The 17133-nt window shown below is 30.6% G+C and overlaps 3 protein-coding genes and 1 long non-coding RNA gene across 12 annotated transcripts in view; 2 read left to right on the top strand and 2 right to left on the bottom strand.

Annotated features, from left to right (window-relative positions):
• Nucleotides 1-17133, top strand: part of LOC145311644 (UDP-N-acetylglucosamine transporter-like) — a 384555-nt gene that overhangs the window by 5888 nt on the left and 361534 nt on the right. The gene's annotated exons all lie outside the window — the stretch shown is intronic.
• LOC145311638 (uncharacterized) overlaps nt 1-17133 on the top strand; it is a 368391-nt gene that overhangs the window by 5876 nt on the left and 345382 nt on the right. The gene's annotated exons all lie outside the window — the stretch shown is intronic.
• Nucleotides 17-4858, bottom strand: usp (retinoid X receptor ultraspiracle). The gene is made up of 2 exons (XM_080150584.1): nt 1673-4858; nt 17-1358 (listed from the first exon to the last, which is right to left on the bottom strand). The coding sequence occupies exon 1, from the start codon at nt 3737-3739 to the stop codon at nt 2546-2548; it is 1194 nt and encodes a 397-aa protein (XP_080006710.1). The 5' UTR covers nt 3740-4858; the 3' UTR covers nt 17-1358; nt 1673-2545.
• LOC145312785 (uncharacterized) lies at nt 8898-10272 on the bottom strand. Its single transcript, XR_013877120.1, has 3 exons — nt 10206-10272; nt 9377-9514; nt 8898-8978 (listed from the first exon to the last, which is right to left on the bottom strand). It is a non-coding gene; the product is annotated as an uncharacterized LOC145312785 (long non-coding RNA).

Here is a 17133-nt window from a genome sequence, read left to right as displayed (position 1 = left end):
CAAGAAAACACTTCTATTTCTAAATAAACTATATTTCATAAACAACTTAAAAGAGAAAAACACAAATTATAGTGTTTAACACAATAATGGAGAAAATCTATACATTGTTCACAATAGTAAAAATATATAGGTACAGAAAATCATAAAAATTAAACAACATAGATAGATTAAACTACTAATATTAAGATGAAATCATTGTCATTTCAAAAAAAAAAATATTTAAGAACTGAGACACGTTATAAAACAATTAGGTATTGCAACCAAAACTAATTAAAATTAACGTTTAAAATTAATTGAAAAAAACAGTTGATAAAATCTAAAAAATTCTTGTCCATTTCGATGCTTGGGTACGATTAAAATCCTACAATACGGATACTAAAGTTGGTAACTTGAAAATGAGAATTTTTAAAATTATGCCTTCTTCAAAAATAAGAATATTTGAGGTACTCGACTTATAGTCAGATTTAAAAATCAAGTTTTAACTTTAAAAAATTATAACCAAAGAATGAGATTTTATACCTGGTGCTAGAAATTTTTTTTTATGTAAAACAAATACTTTTAAGTATAAATAGTGACTACATCTTATATCATAAAATTCAGAACAATAATTTATAACTACAGGATACAAAGAATCTAAATTGAAAAATAGAACTTTTTGTAATTGTATTTAAATTATGAATTTTGCGAGTTCTAAATGTTTAGGTAAGAAGTCAAGTTACGATTATCAGTTAGGTGTGAATACAATCTTTTCAAAAGTGTTGAAATAGCCACAAATTAGAATATAACGGGTAGAAAAATATTATTTTACAATTATTTTAGACCAAAAATTGCACTGGCAGGAAAGTTTATACAGCAGGTTAGGTAGAATTTAGCACTTCCTTATTTGAGGAGTAATAAGGATTTTTTTAAATATTGATGTAACAAGATTAAATCTTTTCATTGAAATATATAAAAAGAATAATCGTAATGTAAGGGGTTTCTTGCAGAAAAATTCATCTATCAAACGAATTATAGGAACCTACTTAAATATAGACATTGCTTTTCGTTTATTGAGTTAAGCAATATTCTTTAAAATCCTCATTACTTTTCCTATTTTTAGAAAGTACCACTAAACTAACTCTTTCAAGTATTAAAATAACGACACAAAATCTTTTTTTACATGCATATTACAAATTCGACATTATTTTTATTTATAACTCAGTAATTTTAGACATTACCAAAGGAATCAAAGCATTTAGTTCTGTAGGTTCTTAAATGGTTTACGACTTATAATGAGGTATAATTATTACAAGAATATTCATGCAAAAATATATATTTTAAGCAAAGTTTTTATTGAATTTCTTTGATTTAACACAACACTAATAAGCACAATACAATGTATAATTTCATATACAGAGAAAAATATACTTAGGTAGAAAATGAGGCATAACATTTTCTCTCGCGAAAATTTAAGTAGGTACGTACCTATATATTTAGATGTAGGTAAATACTAAAATCACCAAAAGAAAAACTATTTTGTTTTAAGCTATTATTCTACTCGTAATAGTTTTCGTGTAGAGTTAGTTTAACAGACTGAAAAATTAGAGGCAAAGTAGTTTTTACGTAGGTGCCATACATTTTTCATCTGTTATACCTTTTTTTAGAAAAAAATTTCTCTGTACATAATAATTACAATATTACAATGTATAACGGATTACTAGGTGTAGGGTGTTAGCCAGCAGGATCAAATATCATACACATTATCAGATATTTATAAAACAGACATTTTAAAATAAATATTTCTTTTTATCAGATTATGAACGAAACATAACAAAAAAGTTAAAACTTTTAAAATACCTAGTATTATTTTTGATCAGCAAAACATCTAGGTATTATGTATGAACTTTTAGCGTGCTTGAGTTGCCTTCATAAGTTAAAAACTAAATATCTAATATAATCCACTTCTAGGCTAGAAATTATGTTTTGTTGTTTTTTGTTTTTCTTTAAATATCTAACCCATTCTATAATGTTTTACATAATGCTAGACTAAGAAGATGGTGATTATGCATTTTCTTCAAAGGCAAAAAAAACTTATTTTATAAGATACTATTGCAAATATACTTATTTCTAACGAAAATATCTCTCTTGACTAGAGAGACTTATCTCGATAGAGTATTTTTATTTTTTTTAGTCTTGAAATATAAACTAATGATACAAGTTGAATGTGTATGAATAAGATTGCTCACAAAATTATTTTAGTAGGTATCATTTCACAATTGATAAATGTTAGAAACTAAATAAGTGTAGCAATTACGACTTAGTAAAAAACTTGCTCAACCAGTCCCAGTCAGATAGAATTATTTCAACATAAATTTTTTACAAGTATTTTTTATATAGGTAGGTACACTGTTTCAAAACCAAAACGAGCAAGTCCCATTCGACAATAAACAATACACACACACACCCGCTTTTAAAAGTATTTGCAGTGGTACAACAAACAGCAGTTTTAAACATTTTAATGGGTTAAATATTTAGTATTAAATATTATTTACCCTTCTCTTTCCAATCACTCAGCATTAACCTCCAGCAAATTTCTGAGGTGATTCTCAAAGTTTGCCATATGTGATTCTAAGTCGGATGTTTGCGAATCAGAATTGATAATATTGAAGAAAAGAAGGTGTTCATCACACTTGAGACCAATAGAACGAAGGGCAGGTAGACGCAGCAATAGCTTAGCAAACCTTCCAGTCTCTGTGGGATGATTTGTACGCACATAATCCTCTAGACTGGCGTACACACGTTCACGAAAAGATTCAACCTTAGTCGTGTCCGACAAACCTTTGGTGTCTGAATTATACAATACAATACACCTCAAGAAACCAAGCTCGGTTTTGTCCATTCGCAGGTCTGTCATCTTACGGACAAGTTCAATGAGAATTCTGTCAAAAACATTGCCCATTCCAGCTTCATGAGCGGTTTCTCTAGTCACCAATACACCGTTCGCCAACATGAGACCGTCCTTTACGCCAATACTTCTAAAAGAAACGCCGGCAATCATCAATTCATTCCATCCATTTCGAAGCAGCGCCACTTGATCTTCTGGTCTGAATTCAAGAAAGTGAGGAATTTGTTTGGCCCACTCGACCAGGGCCTGAAGCTGCAAGTCGGCAGCAAATTTAAATTTAGACGCCAGATCATCGCCGGCATTCTCGGCGGACAGACCCTCTTGAAATTTATCACATGCCCGTTCGGCCTCAAGTACTTGTGTGTGCGGCATTTCATTGACATAAGAATTCATTTCCTCGCCACCTTCTTCTTTTCCGCCCTTAGCATTGGGTACACCTCGTTCTTCTTGCACTGCTTCCCGTCGCATACCCATGCTTAAACACTTCATATAGCGGCAATATTGACATCTGTTACGTTGCCTTTTGTCGACAATACAATTGCGATCCTCCCGACATTGATAGGTCAGCTCTTTGCGGACTGTACGCTTGAAAAATCCTTTACATCCTTCGCAAGAGTAGACGCCATAATGCTTCCCACTGGCTCTATCCCCACATATTGAACACATGTGTTTGGCTCCTGACAGAGGATGATTTTGCGGGTATTGCTGTTGGTTTTGCCCGCCATTGCCAAAGTTATCACCGCTGCCATGCGAATTTGCCATGGCTAGCAAGTGTGTAGAATCAGGCTTCATGTCTATGGGACTGCTGGGGTTGAACATGTTACTCCCGTCCCCGTTACTATTATTATCCATCATTGTATCTGCTGTGCTTGTGTGCAGGCTTGCAATTCTAACCTTTAACTGTAGAAAACTAATTTTGGCTGCTGGATAATTATCAATGCGAACATATAGAATATACAAATCTGAAAAAGAAACACAAAGTTTTTAAAAAATATATTATAAATTTAATCAAATTCAATAAAATGTCTTATACAGAAGGAAATAGAAAGCCTTCTGATATATACGGACGTACATCCTTTCTTTTAGTTACATATCTATTTGATAAGGTATATTACTATATATACTACACAATTTTCATAAATCAATGAAAATAACAAATTGAGTACATTATATATCCATTATTCATTTGTTTACTTTATTTAAAACTTTTTTAGGGAGGGAGGGGGGGGGGGGGGGAAAGCAGTTTAAATATCAATTTTGTAGTGACTTCGTAGAATGGTTATAAAACTCAGAAAAGAATTTTTTAATAGCTAAAATTAACATAATAAAAGCATCCTAAAAAATTAATTAATATTATAAAAAATAACTTAATTTAAGATATATATTCAATTCTCAAAAATAAGAAAATATAACTTTGCATGCCATGCATTTTTAACCAATTTTATTAAAGTTGTAAAGGTCTTTTTTATTGGGGGGGTAAATAAATCATTAGTATGTTACTGTATTTTATTTTATTGTGAACGTATTACTGGTTTAGTTAGATAATTCTTAAATTGTAAGTGGAAATTTTAACTTTCTGTTTTGCTTCAATATTTTTATACGTTAATTAAATATACAACAACAAATAATAACATTTAACTTAGGCAGAAGGCAATTCAAATTTATACCTAATAATATATAAATAAGTAAGGTCAAATTGTGTACTCATTAAAACATTAGCACGCTATTTTTATATACATTTTAAAAAAACAATTGAGAAATTCCTAGAAACTATGTTATTTTGTTTGTAAGAGGTCACAAAATTCGAAAGATTTATTATAATTTGGTGTTTTCTTTCATAATTAGATATTTTATCGAAGATTATCGAGAAAATATCAAAGGTTTATAGGAAAATATAATATAAATATTGACGTAATTACAGTCAAATCCAGTTAAGGTTGTCCCTCTCTCCCCCTTTCTTCTCTTGTATCACACTACTCTCTTTCTACCTTTGAACACCATACAATTATTTCTCCTCCCCCCCCCCCCCTCCCACCAACACTTCCCCATGTTTTGTTTACACACATTTGGCTTTGCCGCGTCCAAGTTTAGAATAATAATGTCGTCGTTTGACTGAACCTTACATAAGGAATTAAGAAAATTAACAAATATTAAAAAAGAAAATATAAATTCTTCATATTGAACATTATAATTATAAAAATTCATATATTGATTTATTTTTATTTACATATTTATAAAACGTAGTCTATTGTGGAAACTTCCACTCTTAAGGAGTGAGGCTCAACCCGTTCTTCATATTTTATTGATAACTTTTTCACAACAATATTTCCATGTTATGAATCCAAAGTCTAGAAAACTGACAGCAGATAAACCTAAACAAAAAACATTTGAATATGCGTGCATCTTCTGGGGGATTGAGGTTTATACACTTAGTGCACCCGCTCATTGTTGGTATGGTTCAAATCGTAACTAAATATGCGTTATGACACAAGACATTAAAAATGGTTTCTACTGCTGCGCTGTCAGGTGCGCTAATAATTGAAATAGGATAATCCCTTGGTCCATCACAGGCACAACTCATTGCCACACACAGTTAGGATTTAATACAAAGGTACTGCAATCAAAGGGTTAGTTTCTGAAGGACGATTGACCATAAATTCATGCACTATATTAGCAAGATTTAGTTCAGAGATACATAAAAAAATAACTGTTTTTTAGTAGCGAAGCTACTCTATAATTCACTTTGTCCGTCCGTCAGTCAGTCCGTCAGTCAGTCCATCCGTCAGTCAGTCCGTAACGCTATGGGGGAAATGGGATTTACTCAGCTCCTATAAAAGATAGAATGCTGAAATTTTTTGACAACATTCCCATCATTAAGGAGCACAATTGACTATATAACATCATTGGCGTTTGGACCGATTTTTAGCAGGTTTTAGGCTATTTTTATATTTTTCACATTTTTCTCCATATCTTCAGTGTTTATGGTCCGATTTTCAAACTTTTTTCAGTTACAGATATCAAAATTAAATTTCCCATCGTTTAAAGGAACAACCATGAAGGCCAGACTGCCTTTTTAGCAGGTTTTAGGCTATTTTTATTTTTTTTTCACATTTTTCTCCATATCTTCAGTGTTTATGGTCCGATTTTCAAAAATTTTTCAGTTATAGATATCAAAATTAAATTTCCCGTCTTTTAAAGAAAACAATCATGACGGCCAGACTGCCTTTTTAGCAGGTTTTAGGCTGTTTTTTTATATATTTAACATTTTTCTCCATATCTTCAGTGTTTATAGTCCGATTTTCAAAATTTTTCAGTTATAGATATCAAAATTAAATTTCCCGTCTTTTAAACAGACTGCCTTTTTGACAGGTTTTAGGCTATTTTTATATATTTAACACTTTTTTCCATATCTTCAGTGTATATGGTCCGATTTTTCAAATTTTTAAGTTAAGGATTTAAAAAATTAAATTTTTTGTCGTTTTAATAAAACAACCATGACGGCCAGACTGCCTTTTATCAGGTTTTTGGCTATTTTTATATGTTTTACATATTTCCCCATATCTTTGTTTATTTTGATGCAATTTTTAAACTTTTATGGGATATCAGTATCAAAATAATTTTTTCCATTGTTATGAGCATCTTAATATAATTTACTTTGACCATCGTCATCATGCAAAATAAAACAAGGTTTCATGTCTATTTTATCCAATAAATCTATTCTTGATTTTAGTAAAAACCTTTTAAATCTACCTGTACGTATTCCCATCGACGATTTTTTGTGCTTCGCTACTTATGGATGTTGTCATCCTTGTTAATAATATATAACAGATTCTGTTTACTTTATCATGTAGCTTCATATTTGGCTATGTAACTTGACATATCTTTTTTAATTTTGGGGAAAGTACATCAACACTTCAAGAGATACAAAAATTTCCAACCCCCTATCTCACAAAATACTTTTAATACTATTAAATCTAAATTATGGGATGTAGTGTTAATTTTGTTCCAATATCAAAGTAAGGTATTTGCACTAACCTAGCCAAAGTCCCAATGAACTGCCCAGGTCTACAAGTAAGTTAAAGACATCATATCCATAGAAATCTCTAATAGTAAATATATGATTATATAACACTGATAATAATACAATAAATAGACTTATAGGTTTTTAAAAAATAAGGTGAGTATTTGGAAAATAAATATAAAAAGTATAAATGTCCATCTAAAAAGGAACAACATTACATAAAATTGAGGGCTTGTGTATTGCTACCAGTAAGTAAAAGAATGTATTGCAAGGAAGACATTATGTATCACATATAATATAAGGGGGAATGTTAAAATAGAAAGAAAGAAGGAGTAAGGATTTTAAAAAAGTAAAATTAAAGAACAAGAATGGGAATGTGGCTAATGCACATAACTAGTAGATGGAGAAGGTAGAAAGAAAGATAAAATATGACATTCATTTATATATACCAAAGCGTTACATCTTTCATACAGACAAGTTTGTATTTTAAAGCAGTTTAACTTCTTACAATATTTCATTTTTCTGTAGATCAAGCACAAAAAAATATAGATGAACGTTCAAAGTGAGCTATGGAGCAGAGGTGAATTTTTAAAAAACTTTTTCCCCACTAAAATCAGTGAGGAAAACAAAAAAATTTAGAGGGGATAATTTTGCCTCACTAAAATTTTAGAGGGGCAAAAGTTTTTTTAAGAATTTACCTCAGATGTTCACTTTTCAGAAAAAAGAAAAAAAGGAATATTCAATAAATTCTTTGTAAAAATACAAAACTGCCATAAAAAAATAAGTTTTTCTTACTTTTCAAGCTTGAATGACAGACTAACGGACCAAGTATATCAAATAATGAATGAATATTGGTACAGGGATTCATCACCAGAAATTTTAGTTGTCTATCTTAAATGGCAGATAATAAATCATATTTTCCCCATAGCATTACAGATGGATTGACTTACAGACATACAAAGAGAATTATAAAGTAGCTTTACTACTAACAATCAACTTGCCTTAATATCTTGACATTATCCTCTATTGTAAAGACAATACCTACACTGTCATGCTTTTTACCAGAATCTATAACCTGGAATATAAATTGCTATATGATAATGATTGTAGGTACAACCATCTTCCCACCTTCCGGGATGATGCCCTAATATTTATGTACTTATGTAGACGCTTAGATTGATAGTAATAAATAAATGAAATAATTAATTATTTATTTAAAATGAAAATTTTGCATCTTATAATTACATGGTTAATGTTGAATCTAACTATTTTTTAAAGATCCTTTAGGTAGGTATAAACTTTTAACACTAGATGCTTGAAAATAGTAATTAAAAAATAAAGGAACCCTAAATTTAAACAAAAACGGGGTGTGTATTTACTGATTGAAACGTCCCCAATTGGTATTAGATGAACTATTCTTTTAGAAAATTTGATTTAGTGAAATGTATTAGAAAAGAATACCTTCATTTTGATATTGGTAGTTAGACAGGGAGGCAAACAAGATTGAAACATTTCTACTTTTCCTGTGGACAACAGAGACAACATTTCATAGTTTAAAGTAGTAAGATCTTCTAGACTACCCTTCACAATATTTGAATCTTTCTCACATTCTTTACCACTGAAACACAATTTCTTGTATGAAAAAAAAATTTGTTACAAACTAAAACAGGTTGTATGTTGTCCAATTAGCTGTCATGGGTTACTTGTTTAGGAAACTTTAAATGTAAGGGGAGAAAGTCACTCAAAAATCAGCCAAGTGACGTTTTAAAAATGAGGGAGATGAGAGGAGAATTGGGAAAGAAAACCCCTAAAAAGGATCGATGGATAATCCCTCATTTTTATGACGTCACGTTGCTGATTTTTGAGTGAATTTCTCTCCCAACCTTTAATTCAAAATGACACTGTTAGAATATTTTGACTTTTGTTTAATAAACATAGGAGTTTAATGCCTAATTGGTCATACATATTGTGTCATAATAGTATAGCTATTGCCTGTTATTTGCTGATGGAACCCATGGAGGAAAACATCCAAACACATGTAACACTCTTTCTTCTAGTTTCTCTATGATACACCTATTAATATAAATATAGTTATCATCAAACACATGTAGCACTTTTTCTTATAGTTTTTCTATGATACACCTACTAATATAAATACAGTTATCATCAAACACATGTAGCACTCTTTCTTCTATTTTCTCTATAATACACCTATTAATATAAATATAGTTTGTTCCCTATAAAGAAAGTATGCAGTATACACAGCAAAATATCTTCTAGTCTATCATGATATACCAATTAATTCCAATATCTCAATATCAAAATTATTGGTTGAATATCTTGAAAGTATACATAAGAAAATGTTTTTTTTTGGCTCAGAAAAGAAACTAAAACATCATAGCACATTTACTTACCAACCTACTTTTCTTAAACAAGTCTTGCAGAGTAGCTTTACAATATTGAAATTTAACCTGCTATAACTTGTCTTTTTTTCTCTATTATAATCAGTACATGTAACTCCATGTTTAAGAGAAGCATCATGTAACTCATATTGTATCTCTATTCTAGCCCATTCATATTTCTCATTGCCAGCAGGCCCAACTAGTAACCTATGGTGTTGATTATTATCTAGTTATTGTATAACTATTAATTATTAAAAGGTGTGTATTTTTCAAAATAAACCTACAGTTTTGATCTAAAAGCTATAAAAGTAATAAAATTTATGCTCAAATAATGACCAGAGAAAACGACATTAAAGTAAAACAGCTTACCTAAAACATAACTAAACACTTATATGTCTCATTTTCATACATAAAAAAAAAGTATTTATTACTCCCTTATCATGATGTAAAGTGTCTAAATAAGGTCTGTATTTTTCCTCTTCAAATTTTTGTAATGAAAAAATATTTTAAATGAAGTCTACAGAAATGCAATGCTTAAACTGATGAAAGACTGCCACAAGTATAGTAGGCCCAATACCCCAAGCTGGGACTTGAGCTGTGGTGCCCTGGAGATTGCAGATTCACTATCATTTCATTATTGTCATTATTTGAGCATGAATAGGATTGATTTTTTTATTACTTTAAGAGTAAAACTGTAGTGTTAATATTACAAAAGTGATTGTTTTTTTGCACAACCTTTAATAATCTCTTCCCCTTTTCGCTTTAATCTCTATTGTGACTTTTTCAAGATTTAACTCATTTTTTCTATATTTAATCATCCAAAGTTAGGTTTTATAAAGTACTGCTGCTATTTGACATAATCAAACTTCTTGTAATTGAAAAAAAAAATCAATTATACCTGGCTTCTGGAGTTTCTTCTGTTCTTAGATTATTTACTCTTTTTGGATCTGATAACGTAAATCTTATCCTGAGTTGAAGTGTGATACCTATTAGATTTTACCCCCTTCCCCAATATTGAAATTTGAAATTGAAATTAATACCCCGCACTATATTAAAATTTTGTCCTCCCATCAAAGAAAAAGCTTGGATGTCATAACTAGAGTGCCTAATAATTTTGAGTAAGTTAAAAATAAAATTCTTTATAACACTTCCCTTGAAGTCGTAGAGATAAATCCATTATTTGTATTCAAAGTTATTACTTTACAGAATCCACTGGGAAACAGAAAAACTTCTCCTTCTTCTACTATACCATTGATAACCTCCAACGTAGAGTAGTTCCGCTCCCAAGCGTCATTCGTGATATTAGCATAAGTTTCATTTTCATATTTTCCTTTCCAAGTTGTTTTGTTGCTCATCATAAGTTGACCCATGAATAAATCCTGTGTTAAAAAAATAGGAAAATAAAACTGTTTTAAAATACAAAAATACAAGGACTAAACGCGAAAGTCTTAGAATGGATAAAACATGGCCAACACGTCCATAAAGGAAAGCCTTTTCTTTTCCATGGGCGCGAGGATGATTTTTTTTACATCCTTTTGATATATACAATTGAAAATTGTTCAAGGAGGAACTTGAACTAATGGCACTCCCCAATGTATGAATCTTTATTATGGGTGCAATCTACATTACATACCGTCATTTGGTTAAGGGGGATTTTCACACTCCTGTACACATACTTTGCAATAAATTTTGTATTTATAATAAGGACAGTTAGGTTCAATAGTAGGAAAGCTGCTTAAAATGATAATCAAAACATAGAGAGATGGAGCATGGAGAGACCTAGAAAACTTTGACAGAAGACAATAGAGAAGTAAAAGGAATGACACATGATTATAGAGGAACTTTGCAACAAAAAAATTAACCTTATAACCATATTTATTAATCATAACTGAAATATTTACTTGCTCTGCTTGGCATACATAAAATCTACATAAAAAATGGATCATAAAAAATCGGTTTTTTGTGTTTTTACAATAGCCGTTCTCCTATTTCTAGCCTCTGTAGGGCACATTTGCCTAACCTAAATAATCAAAGGCTACTGTAAAAATACGACGAAACCCGCTACTTCGTTTTCTTTCCATGATCAAAAAATCAATAAAGATGTTTTTGTCCATATGCAGCAGTAACATTTTACATCAAAAAAACGTCAATTGTTTAAGTCGAGGGTGGACGAACCCTTATGAAACCAAAATAGCACCACTCTTGTGATCTATAATACAGACATATAAAGTGTAAACTGTTAACAAAAAGTAAGGTTTTAAAGTTCACCCCCCCCCCCCCCCCCCTCGATTTCGGGTGTTAAAATTTTGTGGTTGCGCACCCCTCTTGCAAAACCTTGTGCATACCACAGAATGTATGTAAATATTAAATAAATAAAAAATTATGTCTCTACCTGGGTTGTTCAATATCTTGAAGCTTCACTGTAGAGGCGCTTTGTAAAATAGGAGGATCTACATATTTTTCTAAAGACTGTTTCATTTGAAATACAAAAATGGTGAGAGCTAAGGCAAGAAATATACCCCTGTTACAAATAATAAGTATTTATACAAATTTTAAAGATTTATATCCTAATTCTAATATAAAAGTAACAAGATGTCAGTCTGTGTGTCTGTACTGAGCGATCATACTAACCGCAGAACTGAAATGTTCGACCAACCCCTCCCCAACCAACCCTCCAACCTGCCTCAAGTTCACCATAAAGTTCTGTATGTTTCTCCTTTAGTTTCTCTTAGGTCCTGTGAAAGTTTTTACCTATTTAGGGGGAGGTTTCCTCCAACCTCCCGAGAAAAACCGCCCCATTGCAATAAAACCCCTCGCCACATTATTTTTAGTTGTGAAGCTGCACTAAAATTCCAAATGCCCGTCCGTCCATCTGTCCATTAGGCACGAAGTGGGGTAAACGTGATTTTCTCTGTTCCTATTTAAGATAGAAGGCTGAAACCTTTTGTCAACATTCCATTATTAGCATCAACACTGCCTTGTAAATGATTTCAAGATAATTCATTATTTTCCTGATTACAGTTTCGAATCCCATTCTTGGTTATAATTGGTTCTGGCGTTTTCTTAATATAATTATTAAATACAGTCATGAACTATGTTAAAACCTAACCTTTATTTAGGAAATCAAAGTCATTACCGTCCCCCCCAAAAAATTTGGAATATCAAAATTTGCCCTCATAAAAATTTTATCTCAAAGGTTTTTAGGGAATGAACCTCTTCAAACCTTATAGAACCCATAAAAATTCCTTTTTACAAATCAGCTAATTTTTAATATTTCAAACCACAAATGTGTCTCCCCCCCCCCCCCAAAAAAAGTAGCTTTTTAGGAATAACTGTCCTCTCTTCCTTTGTACTCCCGTGGTTAAAAATTTAGAAGGGGAAGGGAATTTTGCAGGTATTTTTATCCAAGTAAATATAAAATAAAATAACCATGGCCATCCTTGATTTTAATGAATGAAAGAATCGACCAAATGTTATGATTGTTAGTAATATGTTTGATCACAATTTTTGTCCTACCACAATTTTGTAATCAAAGACCTACTTAAATTTCAGATTTCGAGCAGTATATACACTCTATAATTTATTAGTACAAGGTTTAGTTTTTATGGAATTCCGTTAACATTGATTATTCTTTGAAATTTTGAAAAGTTAATAAAATTGTATTTACCTTTCAATGCTTCTGGAAAAACTAATTTTTCTGGACACGAAATTTAGTGTACATAATAAGTAAGGGCATATAATACAACTAATTTTCAGATTGGGGGTGACTACGCCTGGGGGGGGGGGAATTACCTACAATAACTCTTGTCCCCAGTTCAATATCGTTTGAGGTACAGACTTCCTTTAAAAGATAACTCAATCATTATTTCTTTAATGTTTTTTTGGGGTGGGGGCCTGGATATTCAAGGATAGGGGGGGGGGGGGGGTTGAGAAGGCGTAATAAAACATATAATAACAAATTTGACCATGAAACTTTTACCCTAATCCCCTTAAAAAAAAGAATATGTAAATTAAAAAATTTTAAATCTTTAAGTGGGGACCGTTACCCCTTCGTAAACAGGAAAATATCTAGAACGAACGTAAAGTTGATTTATGTGCATAATTGTGCTTAATTAAGAGAAAGCTTTACTATTATTTATTTAAAACAGTAATCAAACATTAAAATTAATTGTCTGCTACTTACTGAGTTAGGAATATCAGTGAATTATCGTTAACTAGAGCAGCATGTAACTTACAGTTGAAAATCTTTTGATATCTAAATAGTAATATTAAAAAAAGCTTGTGATAAAAATAATTATTTTAGAAAACCCCTATTGGGGTTATTTTTGTAATTCTTTCTTAAAAGCTAACTTATTTAGAACAATTATAGTATTTTGGCAGCTCCTTATGGGTCCAGCAATTGCATATATCTTTTTTTAACACATAGAAAGACAGCCTACCTCATTCACATTGGATTCATGTTGTATTTCGTTAATAAAAGCAATTATAAAGTAAGTATGGAATAGTAAACATAGAACAATATTTAGTATTAAGTTTTTTTTTTAATACAAAGACAACATTTTTTCCGGTTTGGATACCGAGTCAAATGAATTTGAATCTAAAATAATGAAGCAAATTTTTTTGACAAAGATTAGTGTTACTATGTTATCTATGCTTTCTATATCTTATCAATACATTGCAGGACAGATTGATAGGAGGAAGATTCAACTATACGCTATTCGAAAGAACTTTAAAGGCTGGAAACGGCTACTTTGTACATATGGGATATGCATCTTTCCACATCAGTGTAACAACATGTCCACCAACCAAGGATATATAAGTGACCTATGTTTACTATACCGAAACTCAATCAGGTATTAATGAGTGTCTATTTAGTTTGTTATTTGTATTTTATTGTTTGACTTCTACTTGTTTTCTTGGAAAATAAGTAATTTTTTTTTCTTTCTGCCCTTTGCTTCTAATAGATGTCATTAATCTTGCTGTCCCAATTACTTGAAACATATAAATGTAAATATATTAACATTCGGATCACATTATAAATTACATCAAAGTTTGAATTGTTTGTTTAATATCGTTAACACCTTCCCATCTACACATATTAAATGTTTGATTAACGTAGTTTTGAACTTAGAATAGCATTTAATACTCTAGTGCAATAAAGGTAATTGAGGACAAACGGGACAAATGAACTTTATTTAAAGGAATGTGTTAAATTATGTTTTAGGTAGACTAATTGCAATTAAATCAGATTTTTATAGAATCTAAAGTTTTATACTATATAAAATGGACGATGATTAACATATATCACTTATGATGATAATAGTTATTTCTTTCATCGTATTATAAACCGCTTTCTGCGGATATAGAATGTACAATTATAAGATTAAAACTATTTTTTTAGCCCCGAGTTGCCGAAGGCACGGGCTAATTTCTTATGATTGTACATTTCTATGTTCGTAGAAAGCTGGATATTATACGATGATAGACATAGTTTTTTCGTATGGATGAGAACCGGTTCCTATCCACCGGATTCGAATGAATACGAGAAACAATATTATCATTTTGAAGATTATAATTATTGGTTATAAAGTTGTTGGCTAGTTTGAGACAGACAATCAAGTTTGAAAAATTTTAAAACTTTGAATGCCAGAATTAATTATAATTCAATATTCCCTTTCTCCCTGAACAAATATTAAATATGTTTTTGAAGGTATTAATGAGTTAGAAGCAGCTTAGTAAAACGTAACTTCAAACATTTCTACTATATATATATTTGTTAATCATTGTACATAATATATCTATTATAACCGCTGAATCCATTGGGCTCTACAATTCAAGGAATATACCTACTGGTCCTGTGGTGGTGTTAAGCTATTTATGCCGCTACTTACATATATGTTAATTAATGTACATATATTTGATACACATTGAAAAATTAATTATGAAATAAAGCTCTTAAAATATTAATAGTTGATAAGTTATTAAGACAATTACTGACAAATCTGATTTATGATTATCCTTATAATTATGTTTAATTACTCCTATGAAATATAAACAAAGAAAATAAATTACTTGAAACCAAAATATGAAATTAGCATGGCATAAAATTCAAATTAAAAATCAAAATTATGCTAAATTAAAACAAAGATTTTTAAATGCGAAGCTTTTCTATAATTAGGGTCGGTCTGTCCGAGACAGATAGCTTTTTTTCGTTAATTTAGGCATTTTAGAATTGTCCTATCGATTTCAAACTTTGCATGGTGATTCCTGTAGTAGTTAGGTACTATTTAGAAAGCGTACTAACTCTATAATCATTACCAGAATGTCCGTACGTCCATTTTAAACATGTTGATTTTCTACTTTTTTAACAACAAATTTTTATGTGATCTAATTATCCGTTTTATCATATTTTTTGGTATATTGATTCCTGGGACAACAAAGTACAATATTATAAGCAAAGCAACTATAATCAAGTCCAAAAGATGTAATTATGTCCATAAAAATTATTCTGTATCAAGCAGTTTTTCAACAAATTTACTTACAATTTTGCTTCGACTCTTATCCTTTAAATACTGACTGAAGTTCAAGCTGACCTACCATAAAAACAGAAAAGATTGGCTTGCTGTAAAAAATAAAAATACAGTTTTATATGAAATAAATTTCCCTTAATTGCTTTCCCTTAATTATTCCACATGCAAGTTTTGTTTCTCAATTTCTCTTTTTTCTGTAAATCTACCTCCGCCTCCAGGTCTCCAGAAATCTTTAATTGGCTCTTGTGAACGCAATTTTTGAATTAGATTCTTCAAATTTTAAATTTAAGGTTTTCTTACTTGTATACATTAAAATTTACTGAAAATCCTCCGCCGTTTTCCCGCCGACCTCCAACTGCTGCGGCTGGCAGCTACCAAGTACAGCTGTCGCCGACAAAATTATTATTTTGAGATTTCTAAAATAAAATTTACATAAAGATAAACATTTTCTGAAAAATTGTTCTTCTAGCTTCAAAAATAAGAAAATTGTTGAAACTGCTAAATATTTTTTTCTGTGTAGAAAATAAGATATTATTTCAGAATTTCTGTCCATAATAAGAAGGTTAAATTAAGCAATACTTTTTGCATAAAAAAACCACTGTAATTAGCAAGTGGCCCAGTTACACGTTGTGGGAAAGCACTCACATTTGTTTGTTATCCTTTTATTGTTGAAGAATCGACACTGCTTGGTCATAAATTTGATGTTTAGTCAGAATTTGTTTAAGTTAATGAGCGTGTATACTGTATACTGTATTTACTCTGATATTCATAAATGTTTCAGCTATGTTTCCTTTAGATTTTATAAAGTTGTCGGGTTCGAGTCTGGAACAAACCAACTCATTCAATACTTGTTCAATAATTTGCTGTAAATTAGTTCAAAGTTAAAAGATTATGTGTCATATCTTTATGTAAAGTAGCAGAATGTCCGTTTTAAATTTATCTATTCTGTATAGTGAGGAGAATCTACCTGTAATGTTCTAATTATAAAAAAGGCTTTGATATTAAAAAAATATCAAGAATCATAATTAGAAATCATTTAGTTTCAGAGAAAGTGGAATAATGGGTGTAGCTCATAATATAATCAGGAACAAAGTATAATTATTAACAAGACCATATTATATGGTAATAGATGCGAAGATGTAAATATATTAACAATCCTTTTTAAAAAGTAAAAGGATATCTGTCTGTTTTTGTGCCTGCCTCTGTGTACCGAAAGATCTCGCTAACCACTGGACCAATGTTGATCTCCTTAATAATATAGCTTCTCATAGTTACTAAGCTGGTACATAACTATTT

This window comes from Acartia tonsa, chromosome 2 (assembly GCF_053477335.1).
Source record: "Acartia tonsa isolate MP-2025a chromosome 2, ASM5347733v1, whole genome shotgun sequence".
Lineage (NCBI taxonomy): Eukaryota > Metazoa > Arthropoda > Copepoda > Calanoida > Acartiidae > Acartia > Acartia tonsa.
This window is presented reverse-complemented; position numbering and strand designations above follow the sequence as displayed.

What these genes read in the sequence shown, in the direction of transcription:
- usp (XM_080150584.1), bottom strand. Translation starts at nt 3,739, where the DNA reads ATGATGGATAATAATAGTAACGGGGACGGGAGTAACATGTTCAACCCC.